This window comes from Falco peregrinus, chromosome 6 (assembly GCF_023634155.1).
Source record: "Falco peregrinus isolate bFalPer1 chromosome 6, bFalPer1.pri, whole genome shotgun sequence".
Taxonomy (NCBI): domain Eukaryota; kingdom Metazoa; phylum Chordata; class Aves; order Falconiformes; family Falconidae; genus Falco; species Falco peregrinus.
Window position 1 is genome coordinate 63,586,594 of NC_073726.1, and position 21,964 is coordinate 63,608,557.

A 21,964-nucleotide genomic window follows, 5' to 3' on the forward strand; every position below is an offset into this window, starting at 1 on the left:
TGGACATCACCGTATGGTAGCTTGGGAGAGATCCAGAGGCTGCTGTACTCCTTCAGCAACAGTGGATACTGAGGCAATGAGACTTTCTCTTCTAGCAACAATCTGTGAGCATGGCTGTCACGCGTAAACAAAGGCCACAGGTATGGAAAATGCTTCCCAGCAGGTGCATAGAAAAGGCAGCACGTGACAGGTCTCCTGTCCTGTATGGGAGAGCTGGTGGCTTTGTCTTTGTCTTCAAGCAGGATCCTGTTGATTTTTATTTTTTTTAGGTCTGCAAGTAAAAAATGGGTACGTTTTTGAAAGAGGAAAATGTAAAGGAGTATCCAAAATAAGCCTTGACGTATTGTCTGGGGGTCCCCAAAGTCTGTGTTTGCTGATATTAAAAGCAGTAGCAAATGGGGAAATTAATGATTTTCTGTAGAAAGGAGTTAACATAATTTATATTTAGGCAGATCATCTTGGGTTTAGTCTGTTTGTCAGAGTGGTATTTGTGATGAAGACCAAATGTATAAATCCACATGAAGGAGAAGTGCAGCTACAGAATTTGAGGGAGAAAGTTTTTGATCTTTTCTGACCTTGAACTATTTGCAAAAGACTCTGCATATGAAAAATAGCATTTGAGAGCAATAAAGCAGAAGTGGCTCTCTTGTTCCTTTTTAGTTTTAAAGCAAAATGCCAATATGTGCATTTCAAAATAAAAATTCTTAATACTTTTTAAGAAGCCATGAAACCAGCTAGAAAGCTTTGGCAAAGACCAAAGAGGTGAAAACTTAACAGTGTTACTGATCCTAATTGGGAACAACAAATTAATTTGTGTATGATATCTGGTTTTATTACTATGTTTGATAACCACTACTTTCTCGAACTATGTTGTAAAAATGCATTAAGAAAATTTATCTGAGTATTTGGATAAATTTTAAGCAATTATGCTAGTGGATCTGCAAACAGTTCGCTTGCTTTAGTTGCCTTTTTCACTAGTCTCTATTGCCACTGGTAATGAAGGATGAGCTTGCTGTGCCTGGGTTAGTTCAGAGACATAACCTGCATCTGACCAAAAATACCTTTTCTCTCTGGAGTTTATTAGCATTGGCTGTACGTGGTGTCATTTCAATGCTAAAAATTAAGTATAGCAGATTACATAGTTATATGTGTTACTGCATAGAAACACACTTTTAGCAAATGATAAATTGGGGAGAGGCTTCATAGAAGTCAAAATTGCCTCATACCTTAGAAGGAGTTGGAGTAGGGGTTTTGGGTTGGGTTTTTTTTTGACATCTTATGTTCTTCACTGAAGCCTGGGTAAACTCTGCACTTTGCCCAGAAGTCTGAGTGTTGAGCATTTTTGAAATTGGCTGACTTGTCAGGTGCTTCCACCTAAAACACTGTTGTCCTAGCTGTAGCATTCAAGGGACTGTCAATCCAATAATTTAACAGATCACAACAAAAGTAGAAAAGGTCTAAGAGCTCCTGCATTGAATTTCTACTCTGTGGAGGACTTCTTAGTTCAAAACATGCCTTGAGTTGCACTTGTTAATGAACCAGAAGCTAGTGCATGTCAGAGGCAAGAGAGATGTTCTGGGTGGTGCTGGGGAGGGCAGCGCTGCTTCTTAGATGGTCAAACTGTCTCAGAATGACCTACCATTATCCTCTGAAGTGTCATAGCTCAGTTGGGAGTAGTGATTGAGTAAAAAATGTTCCTGAATATTGTGCTGTGACCAGCTACTGGCTGCCCTTTTAGCAAATTTTGTAGTTCAGTTATTGAATCTCAGCTGGTAGGAAATGGAGCTCAGTGGAAGTTGTCTGCGTGGCATACTGTGCAAAGGAAGGTAGAGGAGATACTCTGGGTCTTTAAATGCTTTTTGAAGGAATGCAGGGGGTGGGTAGGGAACACCTTTCCTTGGAAACCTCATTGTGTGACCCTGTGTATTTATCATAGCGTTATAGAAGTGCTAAGCGCTTGCTAGGCCGTCTTCAGCTCAGGAAAGCATTGAGTAGTTGACACTGGAACTTTTGAAAATAATATTTGGGGAATCTTCCTGTCGTCTGGGAATGAGAGGTTCACCTGTGGCAGCAACCTGGAGTATTTGTTGAAACAAAACTGTGGGCCATGTACAGAAGATTATCATAAATAAATAGAAGAAAGGTACTCCAAAACTTTTCGTTCTTCTGCCTTAGGTATGCTAGAAAATGCATAACTGTCCCGAAGCAGCCCCAGGATATTAAATTGTGTCAAGAACGAATTTGACTGCTGTGTCTAGAGTGTTAATATATGTACCCTACTTAGGTTGTTGGTTTATGAAATGCCCTGTTGCTAATATCTAAGAGGCATTCCTAGGATAGAGAGTTGGTCCTGCTGAGGCCTTATTAGCTCTGTGCAATTAAATAACAGCAAGTATGATTTAAGTCTTTATACTTTGTGCTGTCCTGTCTAATGTAGTTAGTGAATTAAGGATGTGCCTGGATGCTGGTACTGGTTTATGTAATATTTTATGGGCTCAAAGGAGTTGGATTATAGGCTAATGTAAGTGAAATTTAGAGCATAAAGTTCTGAACTGAGTTACTGAACTGTTATAGCCACTTTAGATCCTTTTTGGTTTTATGTCTGTCCTGTTTTGTCAAAGGCTTGTGTAAAATTAAGAGATGATATATATATATATAGCTAAAGAGAAACTTTTTGCTTTGTCTAGTTCACAGCCCAGACACCAAGTATTTCTTTGTTAGACATAAATCTCTATTGTAGGATGCCACAAACACCTGTAATGTAATATTAAACAGCTCATGTAGCTTTCATTTGAATTGTGTAGGCTTTGTTTACCCATGCCGATTGATGTAGTATACACCTGGGTGAATGGCACAGATGTTGAACTGATCAAAGAATTGCAACAGGTCAGAGAACAGATGGAGGAAGAACAGAAAATAATGAGGTAATAATCTTATGTATTTTTTTCCCTTTAACCAACAACAGCACTCTAATGCAGTACAGCCCTCCTGGTTTTCTTCCCATGTTACTCAACATGAAAATTCAAAGCATATTTTTCTCACTTCTCTGATTATTTGAAAAACCTTGTTTCAATTCTACATTTAGCTATGAAATGCCATCAAATCAGAAAAGTGTTTGACATTTGAAGCATAATAATTTGAAGTAACTAAGGCTGTCCTGTCTTTTAATTTGCAAAATGCCATGCAGAAAACTGTTCTCTGTGTATGTAATTTTGTATTGTATTTCTGTAAGTTGGTTTGTAAATAATAATAAAACCATATATCAAATGTATAACCTCTCTTCACCCAATGGGCTTAATAAAATCTTGAGCATATGTTTATTAGAGGCTTCTTTTTAAAGTTAGATTTGTGGTCTCCCTAACACTGAAACTGAGAAAGAGGAAAAGAATTTATTCATGTTATAAAGGTATGAGTCAGCCTTCTGACTAAGGAAAGACATGTATTGCTGCATTTGATGTTATAGATTGTGCTACAGTTCTGCAAAACTGCTGATCCAAGGCTTCATACACGGGCTGCTGCAGATACCTTGGATTACGTCTTGTAACTATTGCTTTAGTTCTTAATAAGCAGTTTTGTAGTCACATGATCTATTTTGGCCAGAAAATGTACTAGCTGGAAAAACAAGTCTGTATTTTAAGGGTTGTAATAATCTGAAATCCAGAAGTGAGCAGATTGATCTGATTCTTGGCATATTATGATTTGCAATTTGGGTACCACTGACAATGTGATGACAAGTGAAATTCTGGATCTTTGTTTTGCTACCTAAACAATGAAAGTATTAGTAGAACTTTAAACCCATTAAGTTTAGACATCTTAAACATAGACATGATCTGTGCTCTGAAAAGCTTTCAAATTGATACTGATCTTTTCCTAAAAGTTTGTATAGCAAATGTTAGTGGGTTTAGCTTTGTCATCATTTGTGCTATGGTTCCCATTTTATAAAGTGAAAAACGCATATATCTTTTTTCCATAACACTGATTTGGAAAGTCAATTATCAAGCTTACAAGCAAGACTCATGTCCATGCCATGTTCATTACTTACAGGGGCACCTGTTCTCTCCCTTATAGATGATTTTTTTTTCATGTACTTTGAAAACGTTTAGCACTGTTACGTTAGCTGTTTCATGGGATCAAGATAACTGCAGAAGACAAAGGTGTCAACTTTTGTTCTCTGCTATTGAGTGTGTATTTTGTGTTGCATAGCAAAGCTTAGTAAGTTGTAACTTTCTCCTTGAATAATGCCTGGATTGAGCTAGTCGTGGATCTAGATGCTTTATTCTTCAGTGGGAGAGAGTAGCTTGATGGATGGTGGTTCTTTTTGTTGGTGTGTGTAGAAGGGTGCCCTTCTGATATTATTTTGATTATTATTTAGCATCAGCACTGCGCTACCTTTATATTAATCCTCATTAGCTTCTACACGTACATGGCAAATGCATGATAGACCTTATCGGAATATTTGTTAGGCAAAACAATCAAGTCAATGTAGTTTCATGTCACTTCTTCCTGGTTTCCTACCAGGGTTTTCAGTGTCAACATCAGTTTCATTAGGTAATCTAATAATAACCTCTGAAAATCCTGTTAGCAAAGAGTCCTGCTACCACAGCTGTCAACACAACCAAGAATTTCTGAGCTCTGCTGCATGAGGGTAAGTGAAGGGCACGTGTGTCAGCCTGTGCTTGCCTTGGCAAGGCCAGTGGCAAGACCTTGGCAGTCTTATAACTGGGTTATTGGTGCTTTCACAGCATGTCCCTGACTCAATTATCAGTCTGAAATTAGTCTAAATTCCTTTCTGTCAACTCAGTGTTATTTAATATAGTTGTTTTAATTTGTAACAGGGAAATCCTCGGAAAGAATGCAACAGAACCAACAAAGAGGAGGTGAGTTTTTGTCGATTTGGATGTAAATTGGAATAAATTGTATCTTGCTCATTGTTACCTGAAAGCAGATGCTGGTTGGGGATGTTGTTTGGTTTTCTGTATGTCACTTCAAGAAAAGCTAACAGCATGATAATATATGTACTGAATAAAAATAATGTTATTTTGACATATATGAATGAGCTTCTTAAAATGTGACAATTTCTGAAGTTCAGAAAGTGTATCCTTGCCAGTGGTTAGGCTTAGTTCCAGTTACGAGTGTGGATTTTTAATGAATATGTACCTGGAGTTTTATAATTCAAAAGCATTTCCACATTGCTTTCACCTGCTGTTTGTGTACACAGTGGTGCAAGTAACTGTCTGTGGAGGGTGCAAGTCCCTTGTGGATCTGCTGTCAGAAAGTGGCAGGGCCTGGTCTGTCCTGTTCCTCGTTTGGTTTGGTCATTCTGTTAATTTAAGAGATCTTTAGAAGGTCTGTTCTGTGGGCAAACTTTGAAATCTTGGAAACTTTTTTTTGGGGGAAAAATAAAAAAAGGAAGACAGGAATGAACTAAACTATAACAGCCAGATATGTACCTTCTGCAGCAAAATACATGTTCTCCTATAGAAAAAATTGATCAGATTTTACAAAAACATCTCAAAACCATTGATTTTTGACTTAAATTTTTTACTAATGTTAAGTATACCTTTGGTATTTTGCTGTAGTGAGAAGCAACTGGAGTGTTTGCTGACATACTGCATCAAAGTGCCAATGCTTGTCCTGGATCCCGCACTGCCTACCAACATCACACTGAAAGACCTGCTGTCCATTCATCCTGCTTTAGAAGCTGCTAACAATATGTTCTTTATAGCAAAACCAAAAAATCCTTCTACCAATGTGACAGTAATTGTTTTTGATAGCCCTAAGGATGGTAAGAACCTATTTGTCAGATTCCAGCCAATTTTCTAGAGGAAGCTTTTTAGTAAGCTTCTGTGAATTAGGGTTTTCTTTTCCTCCAATACTGACTCTGCCACTAATTTTCTGTTTGACTTTGGCAAGTCATTCAGTGTCTCTTGCCCTCAGTCTGTTCCTTTAAATGATGACATTAATGATACTGTTTGCTTACCTCCCAGACAACTGATGATTAGAGTTCCATGCTTTAAAAGACTATTGCAAAACAGGTTTGATATCTGAATATCTGTGTTGCAGTGATAATCTCAGAAGACTGAGGAAGATTAGTTTTAGAAATCCTCTTGTAATTGCTGTGAAGTCTAGTTTGAATATTGTGCAATAAGTTCTGCCCTTGTTCAAAGGACTGAAACAAAATTGTCCATGTGGTCAGGGTATATAAGTAGGACCTTAGAGCAAGTATGGGCTTCTTACTTTGTTTGATACGTAGCACCTGACCACTACCACCCACCAGCCCAACTACTGGTGTTTGTTTTGCCTCCAAGAATTATTTACCACTTATAAAGACTACTCTTCGCACCATAAATATTCAGATTTTTTAATTTGGAAAAGTATATATTGGTTGCTAGAATATACAAAAGAAGTGACGTTCAGTTTTTAATTTGCAATGTATTTTATGTATTCTAGTGGAAGCTGCTCATTCTGGAATGTTAAAAGACAACAGCAAACATATAGTATGGAGGGGTTACTTGGTATGTACTTCTAAAACCTATTGCTTAGCTTTTGTATATATTAAATTTTTAGTACATTTTTTAGAGAGTGTTTCTGTGTTGTTCTTTTTCTATAACTCACATGTAGTAAGAATTGAAAGCTTTTATAATAACTAATTTCAACTTTGAAGTTTGGGTTAAGTGACAAAATAGACACTGTTAAATCTGTCACCTGATGAAGGATTGACAGACAAATGTGAATTATTGCAGGTTTTAAAAGGTCTTTATACCCTGTTTTCTTGTTTTTAGACTACAGACAAAGAAGTTCCAGGTCTAGTATTAATGCAAGACTTGGCCTTCCTTAGTGGATTTCCAGCTACATTCAAAGAAACAAATCAGCTACGAACAAAACTACCGGAGAGCCTGGCCTCTAAAGTAAAACTGGTAAGGGTCTGGAGGAAAGAGTAATTTAGTTGTATTGGTCTTTTGGAATGGTTCATGTACGGGATCTCACCCACCTAGGAGACTTAGGATGTTTCTAATAGTAATCTGGTTTTCTGTTTGACTCTGTTTTCTTGAGTTGTGAAGAGTAGTAAATAGTGACTCAAGTAGTTGCCTTCAAAAGACCAGTTGTCCTTTCTGTGACTGCAAGATACATTAGGCATTAGATTTGCTAGCCTGTAACTGATTAAAAAGTACTAGCCTTATCAGTTTCTCTGAGCCATTTGCTACAGGCTGTTGTCTGGCTGAAGCATACCCTATAACTGGCTTGTTTAATGCAACAGAATATTGTTTATGTAGCTTCTTAGCTTTTTTCGTCCCTCTTTGCTTTTAGAAGAATTATCTTAATAGTAACAACACTGGATTGTTTCACAGCTGAATGCTGTATTTCTCTATGCCAAGTACTCTGTATGGTCTTGAGCAAGTTGCACTTGAACTTACCCACCTGCAAGGCAACAGTAGATCACAACTTCTGTGACTGTGGCATCTATTAACATTTTGTGCCTTCTATTCTTCCCTGCTGTTTTGGCATCTTTTTCTGTTACAGATAGGTAGATGTTTCAAAAGTTTGTGAAAATTATTGGCTTATGTATTGGAGAGAGATGTGATTGGTGGTGTGTGAAAGGGGCTGAGGCCAGGGCGTTTGTAGAGGACAAGTAGTTAGCAGGGATAAAAGGATGTCAGTCCCTTGGCAGTCTGGCTTTGTTAGTCTGATGCCCATTTGTAGGATGTGCTAATTCACTTCATGGTTCGTCCTTGGTGCTAGAATGAGCTGACTTCCTTTCCTTGTCGCTTTGTTTGGTAGGCTGGGTTAACAAATCTTGTATTCTGCTATTGCCAAAAAGATACTGTCTGACACCTTTCATAGGCTGGTCTCCATCTTAATACAAGCTGAATTTCACCTTTCTTGTCTTAGCTTGTGTTAACAAGCTGTCTTAGTCTTACTCAGGGTAGAAACCCTGGGAAGTAAATACTGAAACTGCTTAATAGACCTCTTATACAGTTATTTAAGCTCAAATAGCTCTTTGCTTTTGCTTTGTTTACATCTCTACATCATTCATAGAGAGTTACTATGGCTTCTCCTAGCCTTTATTTTACTAATTAATCAGTCAGTGCTCCTCCCACAGCACTGGCTCTCCGTTCCTCTCATTTTTCTGACAGCCCTTCCCTGTGAATTCCATTGTGGATTTGTCTGCCTTCATCATGATTGACTGGAATTTTTTACAGGATTTTAAATGAGGCATCACTAGAACTTTTTACACAGTGAAAAATATGTAGTATGGAGCTAACCCAAGGCTGCAGACTGTCAGAGACTTGCTGTGTGCTAGATTATGCTCATTGCAAACAGTGCTGCCACCATTCCTATGTAATCTCTTCCTTCCATTGCTGTGTATTGGTGCTGTTCATAAAAATTCTCTCTTGCTATTGTGAATGTGTCACTAGTTTGGGTGAGTGATGGCAGATGCACGCTGCTGTGGCCAAGGCATCCTTCCTTCTCTCTCTTAGTGGCACATTTGGTTAAATAGCAATGGATATTCATATGGTCAGTCTGCCAGTCTCCACTTGTTTTCTGTGCTATGGGTGTTTTTAAAATTTCTTTAAATGGTGTTCACTCTATAGAAATAAGATTGTTATCCAACAGGAGGAGGTACTTTGCTATATGAGATGTTAGGTTCTTATTTCAACGTTCCTCAGGCAAACTTGTTAATTAAATGTTTTCTGTGTTTGAGCCATCTGAAGAATTGTCTTTTTGTGCAGGTTCATCCATTTGGGTTTGGAGCCTTTTCTAGTTCCTCACCACAGCTTAAGTTACAGGTTCCTGGTAGTTTTAATATATTTGACTTAATGGAGCTGAAGAGCTCAGAATACCTTTGACTTCAATTACCATCTCTTTTTATTCGTTAAACTTGTCCTTCAACATTCAGAAATTTAGTAACAAATGTTCCTTAGTTATATTTTTTTCTGTTTCGATTTGAAATCAATTAGCTTATGTTTTCTTGACCTAGGGTTATTTTCTAGGAGCAGCTCTTCTGTAATGTTCTCATTAATTACCAAATTGGTATCTGAAATAACATTGCCTCTATCGCTTCAGATTATTATTTGATGGAAAAGAAATCTGTCTGCTTCAGGTTCTGGGAATATATTGGAGCACCCTCCAAGGCAATGTTTATTCTCTGGTCGATCATCATAGACATAAGCTCTCATAGTAATGTAGTACTGAGGAATGTACCGCCCTCAAATATTACTTGGAATTTCATTCTCTGTCCCTTGGCATGTTGCTTTATGGTCTTTTTCCAAAATGAGTTCTTTTATCCATAGTACCCTACTTTTTTTTTTTTTTTTTTTTTTTTTTTTAATTTTTAAAGTTCTGGTGTCTTGGGCATTAACACTTGGTGTTCCTTTGTCAGAGTAACTTCTATGCGTCTTTCTTGGACACTTCATTATCCTTTGTCCTTGATATTTAATTAACTTCTTTCCTTCCGTCTGTCTGGTGTCATGGCTAGTAGAACATACTTTTAGTATAAGAATATATGTTGTTGTGGGTTTGATTTTCTGTTTTGTTTTTTTTTTTTTTCTTGTACCCCATCTCTCCCCAGGTACTTTGTAACTTCATTAGTTATTTTGCTAATTGCATTATCTGGCTATTGTTCAAGTCAGTATTGATGCTTTTTCTCCTTAATACTTACTCCTGTGTAGGTTTTTGCTTCCAACACTTGAGAAGTTCATGATTCTACCCAGGATTTCTGCTGTAAATCTGTCAAGCATAGACCTTACTCTTAAGTGGGCCTGTGTCTCTTGTGCTATAATAGAGGCCTCCCATCTTTTATGGACACCTTAGAAGAATGAAATACTTGGATTTTTTGTAATTACTTTTGAGCCATCTGGTGTTTTTTTATTATCTTGTGGTGACTTGTGGAGCGATTCTGCCTGGACCTTAATTTTTTGTTTGCATTTAATTTTTTTTCCTGTTTCATTGGATGATCCCTTTTCATCATCATTTTTCTATTCCGGTCGGATCTCCTAGCAGTATTAGTCCAACAAAAACCAAGATGGATGGATTCTTTCTGTGTTTCAGTTCTGCTTCTCATTAGCAGCTGGCTAATCTGTTGTCTGTATCCAAGCTGCTTGCTAGCTTTAACTCTTTAACAAATCTCAAAACTGTAGTTTCTCTGCATTTTTGCATTGCTGTCCAGATGAACGTAAAGGCTACATCTCTGGGGTATCTTAGATGTGTCTCCTGTCTCATTGTCTGGTTTTTATGGAAGTGACATCCTGTGCCTATTATCTTTCCACATGATTTTGCCTTACCCTGTCTTGGTTGTGTTTTTGTCTTTGTCGTCAGTCATGTGTCATCCAGTTGATCACAAATCTTTCTTTATGCTGATTCTCTTTTTCCCTGATGTGTTCTTACAGTTGTGTAAACATTACTGTTGTGATCAACTCATCTGTTCCGAAGACCTCCTCTTCTGCAACTGGATTAGGCATATCTCTGTATAAACACAATTTTTCTTGAGTATTGACACTATTCTGCAGTTTCTCTATCCATCCATCATTGCTGTCTGTGTTTTGTGTTTTTTTTCCTGGTGATGGGTGCTTTAGAATATTTGGATTGGGATTATTGTAGCCTTTGTGGTTATAGCAGCGTATTCTTCCCCAACCCATTCTCTGTTCTTGATAGCAGCAATTTATTTATGTTATACCTACAATGGAATGTATACATATATGTAAGAAATGTCTTACTTGCAAGGATAAACATTTTTACATATGAAGTGTGGATGAGGTTGTTTATATAGAAGCCTTTTCTAAGATCCCAGATCAGAATCAGTTATCGGTTCAGTGAATGTTATAGGTAGGCAGTTATAAACATAAGCAAGTGTGGTTTTCGCTGGAGAGAGAGATGCTGGGTTAGTGCTACAGTTAAGTAGAAGAAGGGTTGGTTGGTTACAGTCTCTGCTGAAAGTTGCAGTCATTCCTCTGCTGTTATCACTTCTGGAATCGAAGATCTGAAGTGCTGCGAGATGCTGGGTAGAGAGGAAGAACGTTGCACCTGAGTTTAGGCTAGACTTGTGTCTCATAGCTGCCTCCTGATGCTTAATTGGTTTCTGCATGCTCTTGCTGGGTAGAGAGGAAGAACGTTGCACCTGAGTTTAGGCTAGACTTGTGTCTCATAGCTGCCTCCTGATGCTTAATTGGTTTCTGCATGCTCTAGGTGAGAAAGGGAGGAGTGTAGCTGTTGGTGCGTTTGTGTTGAATGTTGATAATACTGCTTTAATTGGATTGCTTTAGTTTGTTTGCAATCCCTCCTCAATCCAAAAGGACCAAAAATTGCTCTGACATCTGGGCCAGATGTTTCTTCAGCTGAAATATCTGAGAAAAGCAGCCGAGCTCAACTAGAGTGGGTTAAATTGTGAAGATTTACTATAAAAGGAATCAATTTCCAGGGTCAATCAGGTAGGTTATGGTCTACTAAATTTTTGTTCTTATGGCCTGCATTGTAATCTAATGATATGGACGTTTATTTCCAGACAAAAGGTAGGCAGTGGTGTGTCTGCTGATCCCATTTGTCGTTATGCATTGTGTGACTATGACAGATGTGGTTGACAATTGTATTTGGCTGCTTTTTGTTTTCCATGCTTTGTTAACCGTGCATTAGTAAGCCGCTAGATGGAGGTGTTACTCTGGTTGTGCAGCTCTCTGCTGCTAAGCCTTATTTCTTCAAAGGCTGTTAAGATGTTACATTGCATCTATACGTGAAGAACTGATTACACACACACACACACCCTTTTCCTCGCTACCCCCATTTCTAAAGAAACCTATTATTGTTAAGCCTAAAAGAGACACTTGTGACTTAAAAACCAGATAGTGATGTGAAGGATTAAAAGGGCAAGGGGATTGGATTTCTTTGATTTTGTTTTTTTGAGGCTGTCATGCTAACGCTTTTTCACTGAAGTAGTAGACAGTAGTGAAAATTTTTGGAGAAGGGTGACTTTCCTTTCAAGATTTAATATCCTGATTGGTTCAAGGAAAACTGAGAGCTTGCAGATCTCCTTCCTTTGCAAAATATTTCCTCTTTAATCTGCATGCACACACACATACATATATATACGGACAAGTTATGTTGGAAACTAAGGACTGTAATGTGTCTTAATGACCTTGTGTTACCAGTGGAAGAAAACCTATATAGAAACCTGCAGGCACAGTGATGCTGGGTATTTGCTTTCCTCACTGCCTTGAGGGTGGGGGATCTGGGATTTTTACTGCTGCTCTTGTCGGTGTTGAAGGGGCAGATAGGTGGCTTCAGGAGCTAGTGTCATATATGTTCACGCAGTTGTAATAAGCTTTGTATAAAAAACCCCATAAGGCGCTGCATTGGTTTTAGCTCTGTGGTGATCCTCCTACTGTGTTACCTTATAAAGAGAATTTGATAAATTTATAGACAACGACCTTTCATATTTGAAAAGTTTTTTTGTAACTCTTTAACACGACACATGCCCCCTCTCTTCCCTTGCTCTGTGGGTATATGAGTTTTCCCAGTATCCATACTGGAGCATGAAAAAAGGAGCATATTATTCCTTTAACAGTCAGCTTTGGCCATTAAGAAGATAAAGCATAATAATGTAAAGACTGGTTATGGGTCGAAGCCCCACCTCAGGAAAAAATCTGCTCTTGAGGCCTTTTATCTTGAGAACATGGAAATGACAGTGTTTACTTCTGCATGGGGTGTCTTAGCCCATCTGGCCTGCTTCCTAGTCTAGTAAGTCTAAGCACTGCCAAACATACTGGCTCCAAAGGAGAACCTGTTAAAGTTTTTTGTTTTAAAGTTGCCTGGTGGGGAGAATGCAGTTTTCCTGTTTTGTTTTCAAGTGTGTGATATAAATGTGCACGGGTGGTGGTCTGGGTATGTGCCTGCATGGTGTCTTTTCAGCCTGCTTGTGTCAGAAGCAGAGGCTTGCCTGATCATGCTGACTCTGTGCATCTACCTGCTTGTTTTTCTGTTCTGATTTCACAGTACCTTTTGGATCTGCTGAACTGTTTTGTCAGCATGAAGATATTCTTTAGATAATATTTCAAGGGAATGGGCTATTGCATGCATCTCCACTGAGAGAGGGTTAATACCTGTGTGACATAAGAAAATCTGCCAGGAGTGAATTCCATTTTGAATATACCAGCAACAAAATATTTAGAGCAGAGCTTGCAATTTAGTATAATCTAGTTAGTTATGTCACCAGATAACTTCACTGAAATCTAACTTTATTGATAGTTCTGCTTGTGAAAAGACCTTTTTCTTGAAAAAGGTATTGGTGGAAAAAAATTGATGTAATAAAAATATGTGTTCAGTGCAGGGATTGTCTTAACTCCAATGCTGAGCAGTGGAGTACATTTTTTCCACTGTTTTTTGTTTGTGCTTGGTCTGTTACGTGTTTGAAAACCTGAAGTATATATGCTGTGTTAGTGGGGGAAAAGGGGAAGCGTTTGTAATAAACACAGGTACCTATTTTCTTGAGATGATGGAAACAAGTTAAAGAGAAACTAAATGTTTAAGAATGCTTTCAAAACTTTAGAATGCTAGTGGTTTTGGTTTTTTATAAGTATGTTTTAAGTAACAGATTCTAAGAGACTGTGTGACACTTTGTATTCCTAAATAAAGGACATACCCCCTGATGGCAGCTTTGCAATCTGTAGCATTTTGATATCGATATTTTTGGAGGTTGCTTGCTGCAGTCCGTAACTATACCTCAGCCATTTAGCTACTGAAGCCATCCTTTCCACCCGTAGGTTCAGATGATTCCCTGGAAGGTCTGAGATTTATCAGATTTTTCTGATGGCAGGCCTCATAAGTCAGATTGAAAGATCTCAAATAGCGTATGACTCAAAGCATCAACAGCTTTAAAATGTCACAAGTGGGACAGCTGGTCTTGCTAAGGGAAGGGGTGGTAACTCTGGGACAAATGTTGTTTTAAAATGAGCAGAAAGGGTCAGATTTAATAAAAAATACAGAAATAAAATCACTTAAGGGTATTGTAAAATAAATTGTGGGTTTGCAGGGTTTGAACGTGACAGTATTCAAATTCTGTTAACTTAAAAATTGCATTTACAGATCTTATGCCACTAAAAATCCGGTAGATGTGCTTATTTGTCTTAGGTTGCATGAAGGAGCAAAACTTAAGCACAGCATGTAATATTGTTAGTGATTAGGTGCATTTATTCTCAGTCTGACTGTTGAATGTATGCACTTTGAGAACCAAGGTGTGGTTCTGCTTTTCGTTTTTGTGTCTGCTTATGCTACTTCATAAATTAAACATAGAATTTTATTGGTTATGTTGTTTCTAGTGAAACATTTTGGTTCCCTGTAATTTGTAAGCTATACTAGCTGTTAAAGAGGGCATGTAGCGCAAGCCTCTTCTTATTCTGTGCATTATGAAATCTGATCTACAGACTTACTAGGGGCAGGAGATAAAAACGGCAAACAGATCAAACGGTCCACAACTAAGAAATGACCTTAACAGCATATTGGCAACCATCATTAAGGACTTGGAGACCCACATGGATTAGTTCTGGAGCCCTTTGTATCTCAGATTTCTGAGCTCTAGGTTGATCTGTAAACCATTCTGAAAATCTCATGCTTCTGACAGCAATGATGAATCTGTGGCCTTAATTTTCTGAGAAGAGTGTTGCTTGATTAAGATGGGGGACAAAAAAAAAATCATTCTTTCAGTCATATAAAGTTGTAATAAAATACAAATTTTGTTATTTGGGGTGGGAGGGAATGGATGAGGACTTACTCTTCACTTCAGAAACATTTATAACATGGACAACTTTACTGTTGCTGGTATTGCTGATGTAAAGAGAAACTTTATTTGGAAAGTGAAAACTAAGCATCTAGAAATGTTCTGTATTTTTAAGTGTTTTTCATTTCACATTTCACTACCTGGCTTTGTGTTCTTACAAAACTGTAGTTCTTTAAAAACAGTGTTTACCAGTCAATCTTGTTAGTAACTCTAGAAAGAAATATACAACAAAAAGATGGAAATGTCAAAGGAAGAGTGCTGCTGTGGGTGCATGCCAGAAATTATTTCTCTGCTTGTATAGTTGCAGCTCTATTCAGAAGCCAGCGTGGCTCTCTTGCAACTGAATAACCGTAGGAGTTTCCAAGAACTGAGCAAGCAAGCAAAGAAGAACATGACTATAGATGGAAAAGAACTGATGCTTAATCCTGCTTATTTACTGTGGGACCTCAGCTCTGTCAGTCAGGTAGGTAAATTCTGTTATGGCATGTAAAGGTTGTAGTATTTAAAAACTGCAAGTAGAGGCTAACTAGTCAGTGACAAGGAACAAGGGATTTCTTCCAAAAGCTTGGAAGTGTTAAGAATCCAGGATTTATTACATTGTAAGAAAACATCACAAGAACACTGTCAAATTCTGAGGTTAAGGAGGAAGACGGATCAAACACTGTGACATTTAATTGAAATTTTCATGTTCTCCACTAACTGAAAAATTTTCCCCTCTGCACATGTTCTGATAGTTGTGTGCAATCAAGTCCTGAAAGGCTTAACTCATGCTGGCAGATAAGCAAACTTCTTGTGTGGAGGAGACAGAGGGATTTATTAACAAACATGTTTATCTCCTTATCAATATGTTTCTTCAGCATTTTTTGCTTTGCAGAGTCGTATATGTTGAGAGTAAATGCTAATCACTTCTATAAAATTTTGAAGGCCTGAAATACAGACATCTGTAAGGAAAGGAGGTTTACTTTCAGTGTTTTTGATACAAGCGAGGATATTTGGTTTAGCCACAGAAAACAGAATAACAAAGCATCTGTTTCAAGATAAGATCTTATAATATCTTGGGGTTTTTTCTCCTGCAGGAATTTAGTTTTATATTAAATGTCAGGTAGCATGGGTAAAGTAAATGTGCCTGCTCCAGTAAAACTTGCAATCTGTCTTTGTATCCTGTGAACGTAGCTTTTGGGGAACTTTTCCTTTTTAATACAATCCCTGAACTCAAACTTTATACTTCGGCATGTTGAAATTATGTGTTATTTTGTAAATGGGTACCTAGCTAATGGATGCTGGTGTTGCTGTAATGTTTTCGGTTGTTATGTTTTTGAGAACGTGTAAGCTGTGTTACTGTACATATTAGAAAAGGTGACAACTTTACAGTGTGTAGAACCTGCAGTGAAAATGGTAATTGTTCAACATTCACATTTTTCTAGTTTCCTGTTTGTTGGGCATGCTTCTTTTAGACATGTTCCTTTTAGGCAGCCTTAATTCTTATTTTTCAGAAGAGGTCATCAAGTTCTTCTAAATGGGAAAAGAAACATATATTACAGTGTCATGTAACCTAATTTTGTTACTTAGCTGATGAGTTTCTAATTAAAACATTTTCTTTTTAACAAAAATATTCGGAACATTTAGCTATTTGGTAGTGAATATCAGGTTAAGTTTTGTTTGTGTTTTTTTTAATTTTCTCCTGCTTAAATTCTTCAAAATAAGAGCAGGGAATTATTGAAGAGCTGCTACATCATGACACTTCTGATGTATCTGTGTTAGGTGATATTTATGTGCGGCAGTGATGCAATGTACTTGGAAGGCCCCAGCCTATTAAAACTGAATTTCTGAAAGGCGATGTTACTGATTTTAAATGCACCTTGGCTTTTGGTCAAGATCAGGAAATAATTGAGACTAATAATCCAGGAAAACAGGAGGGTGTGTGTTTTCTGGGGTTCGTTCTTCAAGACTCGGGATCATACAAGGCGCTATCTTGCCATGTGGTCAGAGACATCCTAGTGATACTGTGTGGTCAACTACTGATGTCATATTTCAGAAGAATATGAATCTTTAGAAGAAAAATGGTACTTGTTCAATGTTCTTTTTGGTTTTGAATGTCTTAAGTCCTCAAATGCTTGTGCACCCATATGCTGAAGCACACTCTTGTTGCCTAGCTGGATCAGAACTTGAATGTTCTATTTAAAAATCTAAGAAAGGGATTTTTCTTTTTGTAGTCTAAACAGGATGAAGATATTTCTGCCAGCCGTTTTGAAGATAATGAAGAGCTGAGGTACTCGTTACGATCAATAGAGAGGCATGCCCCATGGGTACGACATATTTTCATTGTCACTAATGGGCAGATTCCTTCCTGGCTTAACCTGGATAATCCTCGGATAACCATAGTGACACATCAGGTAAAACCCAAAGAATCAAAAGCCAAACAGAAAACGGCACCAAAACACCCAAACAAACAAAAATACCAGCATGACTGTGCCACTAGTAAAGATTTTGTGTTTGTTTTGAAATGCAGTTGCCCCCTTTCAGCTAAAGGCTGTATTTATTTGGAATGTAGAAGTGACCCCCTCTTCCCTGTCTCATCCATGGTTTTATTAAACCTCAGTATATCTTCGCGTTTTGGCTAAGCAGTAACTGAATACATATCAAGTCTTCATTTAGTCCACTTTTCCAAATAGTGAGGCTTCAGCCATGTCTAGTTTCCTTATAACTATTTATAAAAAAACTGGGGAGAAGAAAATGTAATATGAATCCGTAAGCACTCTCTCAGGACCAGTAATAACCTAATAAGCTTGTGTTGAGACAGGATGGATTACAATTACTGGAACTAAAAAGATGGCTGCAAAAAAAAATAGCTATGCATTCTAAAAATCTTACTTTAAAAGAGAAAGAGAATCCTTCAAGCTTCCTGAATAAGTGAAACAAAAATACCCTAGTAGCTTCTTATAATGAATTCAAGAGTAATTTTGGTATAGTGACATGCCATAGGAGGCCTGAGCGACCTAAGTGGTAACAGGATACTAATTCAACTTCTGTTTCTGTCTGCTTGTGGAGTTACTTGAAAGAGATGGAAGAATCCTGACTTTTTGAATGCTGGAACAGGTTCAACTTGTTTGAAATTTTGTGCAGCCTGTACTGCATGAGAAGTATAAATGTATGTTCACTGGGCCTGATCCAGTACCCAGTGAAAGAGGAGCTTGTGTCCTTGCATTGAACCAGGTGCAGTTTCTTAGTTAAGCACCAGACATGTAAATGTTTTTGTGTGAGGAAGATGAGGTAGCAAAGTTTCCTTTTTCACTAAAATATTTTCACTCTTTTTCTTTCATATCTCTCCTTTCTCTCCTTGTTCTTGATTTTTATTTTTTTTTTTTAATTGTAGGTAGCTATCAAATACATCTGTTGTGCCTGACCTTCTATGTTTTGGGGGATTTTTCATTTATTTTTGCCTTCTAAAACTGTTTGGGGTGGTTGGGGCTTTTTTCTTCTAGGAAATATTTCAGAATGTGAGTCACTTACCCACCTTCAGTTCACCAGCTATTGAAAGTCACATTCATCGTATCAGTGGCCTCTCTCAGAAGTTTATCTATCTCAATGATGATGTTATGTTTGGGAAGGATGTTTGGCCTGATGATTTTTACAGTCACTCTAAAGGTCAAAAGGTAAGCCATTATGAAAGGATTTTTTGCCAAAAGTAGATGTGAAACTTTTCTATGCTAATATAATAAAAATCAAATAAATATACATTGAAAGGAAGAGCAAATATAAGCTTTCCTTTTGGTCCCCGCTCCCCGTTCTACCTCTAAAGGTTCATTATTCTTAACTAGACAATAGTTAGTGAAGATACAGGGTGGGAAGGGATCTGTCTTTTTTTGGCGTGTATGCTATGTTGATGTTTGGGTTGCAGAATTGCTTTTTTTTCCACATTCACTTTACAGGTTTCTGGTCTTACAATGGTTTCTCTGCCAGGCTTCATGCTTTAGTTTGTGTCATTCTCTAATTCTCCCGCTTTCTGCTGGAGCACTCGGTAAGACTGATGTGGTGTTTGGCAGCTGTCAGTCTTCCCTCCCTTGTAAATTTTTTTTGTTTTGTACGGAATATTCAAAACAAAATAGAATCAATTCTTCTGTGCGAATACTGAGGTCACACGACATTCAAACTGGTCTAATGTTTACATTTACCATTAATTGCTTCTTTTCCAGACACCAATAATATCTTTGCCTAATCTATATATAATCATATACATAATTTACTAAAAGATACATTGTTGCATGTTCATGAACATCAATTAATTTAGTCCTTCAACAGATCTATTATCAACAGCTGGGTTTAAGCAAGGAGAGCAGGACGAGGAAATTGTTAGCAATAGTCATGCATAAAGATTCTGACTGCCAGCATAGTTTTCATCCATGATCTTGATCAACAAGAGTGACATGGAGGAAATAAGATTTATTAATAACAAGACGCTAGAGACTACTGAATTAAACAATTCACACATGCAGATGTGCACACACACAGAAGGGTTGTACAAAATTAGTTTACACTACCCTAAAATTACTGTTTCGGTACTTGAGGATGTTGGGAAGCTTTTAGTTGCTTTGAATCCTTAAGGACATAGGCATATAACTGCAGAATCATATTGCTAGTGTGTATATATTATTCTTCAGTTATTCTTCCCAGTTATGATAATAAAGTCAGCTTATATATGATGGTGTTTGTGATAACCTGATCAGCAACTGTTTCAATAGGAAATGTGCTGCTAAAAATCTTGAAATAGTAAGGCCTAAAGGAAAATCTGTGTGGTTTTAATGCCTCCCCTGCTGAAAATACACACACCCCCACACTTTTTTTTATCTTGGCAATTCTTAGAATTATTTAAGTCATAGAGGATCAGATGCTTTGGGGATTATGTTCAACATGTGCTGCTTATCTCGTGACTGGTTAGTAATGAAGAAACATTTTGAGTCAGGAGAACAAGTGACCTGCATAGCTATTTAAGAGTTTAAGTTCCCCCTTCTTATCTGGAAAAAGATAAATTATTAATTTTCGTTGGAATATTGTTTGCAGAAGTAGATTTGAGAAGTCCTGCTTTCTATTTCTGGCCACTGCTGCTTTGCTGTATGGCTTTAGGAATTCTGCAGTTCTTCTTTCTGTTTTGAAAGGGATAACACTTACTTCATAGGTGGTAAGGTTTAAACGCTCTTTGTAAAGCTTTGTGAATACTTAAGGCAGTATACACAGGGAGGCATTAATTTAAGTCTTTGTATTCCAAGAAACGAGCTCAGTTAACTTCTATTTGCTAGTCCTTGTCTGAGATTGTAATGTTGTTCCAGGTTTACTTGACATGGCCTGTGCCAAACTGTGCTGAGGGATGTCCTGGTTCATGGATTAAAGATGGCTACTGTGATAAAGCTTGTAATAACTCAGCATGTGATTGGGATGGAGGTGATTGCACTGGTAAGATGGCAATGCTATATTTAGGAAAAAGTGAACTGGTTTTTCTTAGAAGGATAGTTCTGTAATTTGTTGTTCTCTTATAACTAAAGTTTGCCTTGTTTAATAACAGTAATAAAAAGTTGGCTTGCAGATGAAAACCATAGTTCTTGCAAACTCTGAATTTCTGTGGAAAATGATAGCAAATAATAGGGCATAGGAAAATCTTTGGGGTACCCAATTTAACTAGCTGAAAAGAAGGTTTTTGAAATTCAATTATTATTATTGTATAATGTATATATAAACGCAGTATTGCGTCTGTGTATATTTGGACTTGGGATCCAAATAATAACAGGACTGTGAAGCTGCACTGTTAGTTTCTAGATCGAATTTTCAGGAGTGCAGGGTAGGAAAATGAAGTGATACTCCTGGATTGAAGAAGTAATACTACTCTATAAGACTGTGCCGTCAAGACTGCAAGCACAACAACAAAAAGGCAGGCAAAAACATAGTTTAGAAGTTAAGACAAAATACGTTGGAGTTTTTGTTGCAATTTTAAGTTGGTCCCTAAACTACTACAGTGAGATTGTGCGCACCATAGATTTTACACTAACTCACAGAGGTCTGGTTAGCATTTGCTCCATTTTAATTTCACCAGTGATAAATGAGATTGTCAACTCTTCAGTCTAGCTCTAACACTGTGGCGTAAAATGTGCCTTTCCTCAGAAATAAGGATTTCAAATGACTGGTGGTTTTTTTTGTTGTTGTTGTTTTCTCTCCTTGTAGGTAACGGTGGGAGTAGTCGTTATGTTGCTGGTGGAGGTGCAGTTGGAGGTATTGGGAATGGACCACCATGGCAATTTGGTGCAGGAATAAGTGGTGTTTCATACTGTAACCAAGGCTGTGCTAATTCCTGGCTAGCAGACAAATTCTGTGATCAGGCCTGCAATGTCCTCTCTTGTGGATTTGATGCTGGTGACTGTGGCCAGGGTATGTAAAATACATCTCTGATAAACTTTCTGTAGGGATTCTCTTGAATTGTCTGACCTTTTTGTTCATCATTACACTCAGATTAAGCTAAGATGCCCTGTATGGAGTCGTGAAAAATAGCTACTAGCAGCTGAAGAAAAAGTCAGCTGCTTCTTGTATTCACTAATACAAGCCTGAATCAATATTACATGCTGCTTTATTTAACAAAACAGTTATTGACCAAGCTTGGGTGGGGTGCTTGATAAGTTATGGAGCAGCAAGCATCAAACTTCTTGCCCCTGAAGAGCCTTACATTGTAAATGGAGAAATTGTATTTCAGCTATGTAAACAGTCTTTGCCCAGATAAGGACAGCTGACTTGGTGATGCCTGTAGCAGTTAAGAAATTTAAAGAACCTCTCTGATGCTGATAGCATGAGTTCAAGCCTGGCTCTGTGCTCTTGCCAAAGGCTACTTTCAGTCACCTGTGAAGTTGTCTGAAGTTTATTTTGATATGAAAGAGTAGCAGGAGTGAGTGAAGTGATCCAGAGTGCTGAGTGCTATAGACAGGGGAACAGAAATGAAAGAATTTAGCCTGTTTGGAAGAATAGAGGCTCCCCTGCATCTCAGCTGGACAAATGTTTTACTGGTAATTCTGTTGCTGGCAACCATATTTTGTTCATGTGAGAGTTGACAGCTGATCTGTTTTTTGCTGTGGGAGGAGTCAGTTCAATTCAGCCTCTCCGATTTTGGGAGTCTTGAGTCAAGATGCAATGTAGCAGTGAAATCCAACCGTTGTAACATTAATC

At 37.7% G+C, this 21,964-nt stretch overlaps 1 protein-coding gene across 3 annotated transcripts in view; it reads left to right on the top strand.

Moving 5' to 3' along the window:
- GNPTAB (N-acetylglucosamine-1-phosphate transferase subunits alpha and beta) overlaps nucleotides 1-21,964 on the top strand; it is a 46,595-nt gene that overhangs the window by 7,796 nt on the left and 16,835 nt on the right. For all 3 annotated transcript variants that reach the window (XM_055807649.1, XM_055807648.1, XM_055807650.1), the window contains exons 3-12: nucleotides 2,805-2,924; nucleotides 4,836-4,877; nucleotides 5,580-5,785; nucleotides 6,451-6,515; nucleotides 6,783-6,917; nucleotides 15,066-15,227; nucleotides 16,978-17,157; nucleotides 18,247-18,417; nucleotides 20,089-20,212; nucleotides 20,975-21,178. In XM_055807649.1, coding sequence (XP_055663624.1) covers nucleotides 2,805-2,924; nucleotides 4,836-4,877; nucleotides 5,580-5,785; nucleotides 6,451-6,515; nucleotides 6,783-6,917; nucleotides 15,066-15,227; nucleotides 16,978-17,157; nucleotides 18,247-18,417; nucleotides 20,089-20,212; nucleotides 20,975-21,178 — 1,409 coding nt within the window. The remainder of the gene's footprint in view (nucleotides 1-2,804; nucleotides 2,925-4,835; nucleotides 4,878-5,579; nucleotides 5,786-6,450; nucleotides 6,516-6,782; nucleotides 6,918-15,065; nucleotides 15,228-16,977; nucleotides 17,158-18,246; nucleotides 18,418-20,088; nucleotides 20,213-20,974; nucleotides 21,179-21,964) is intronic.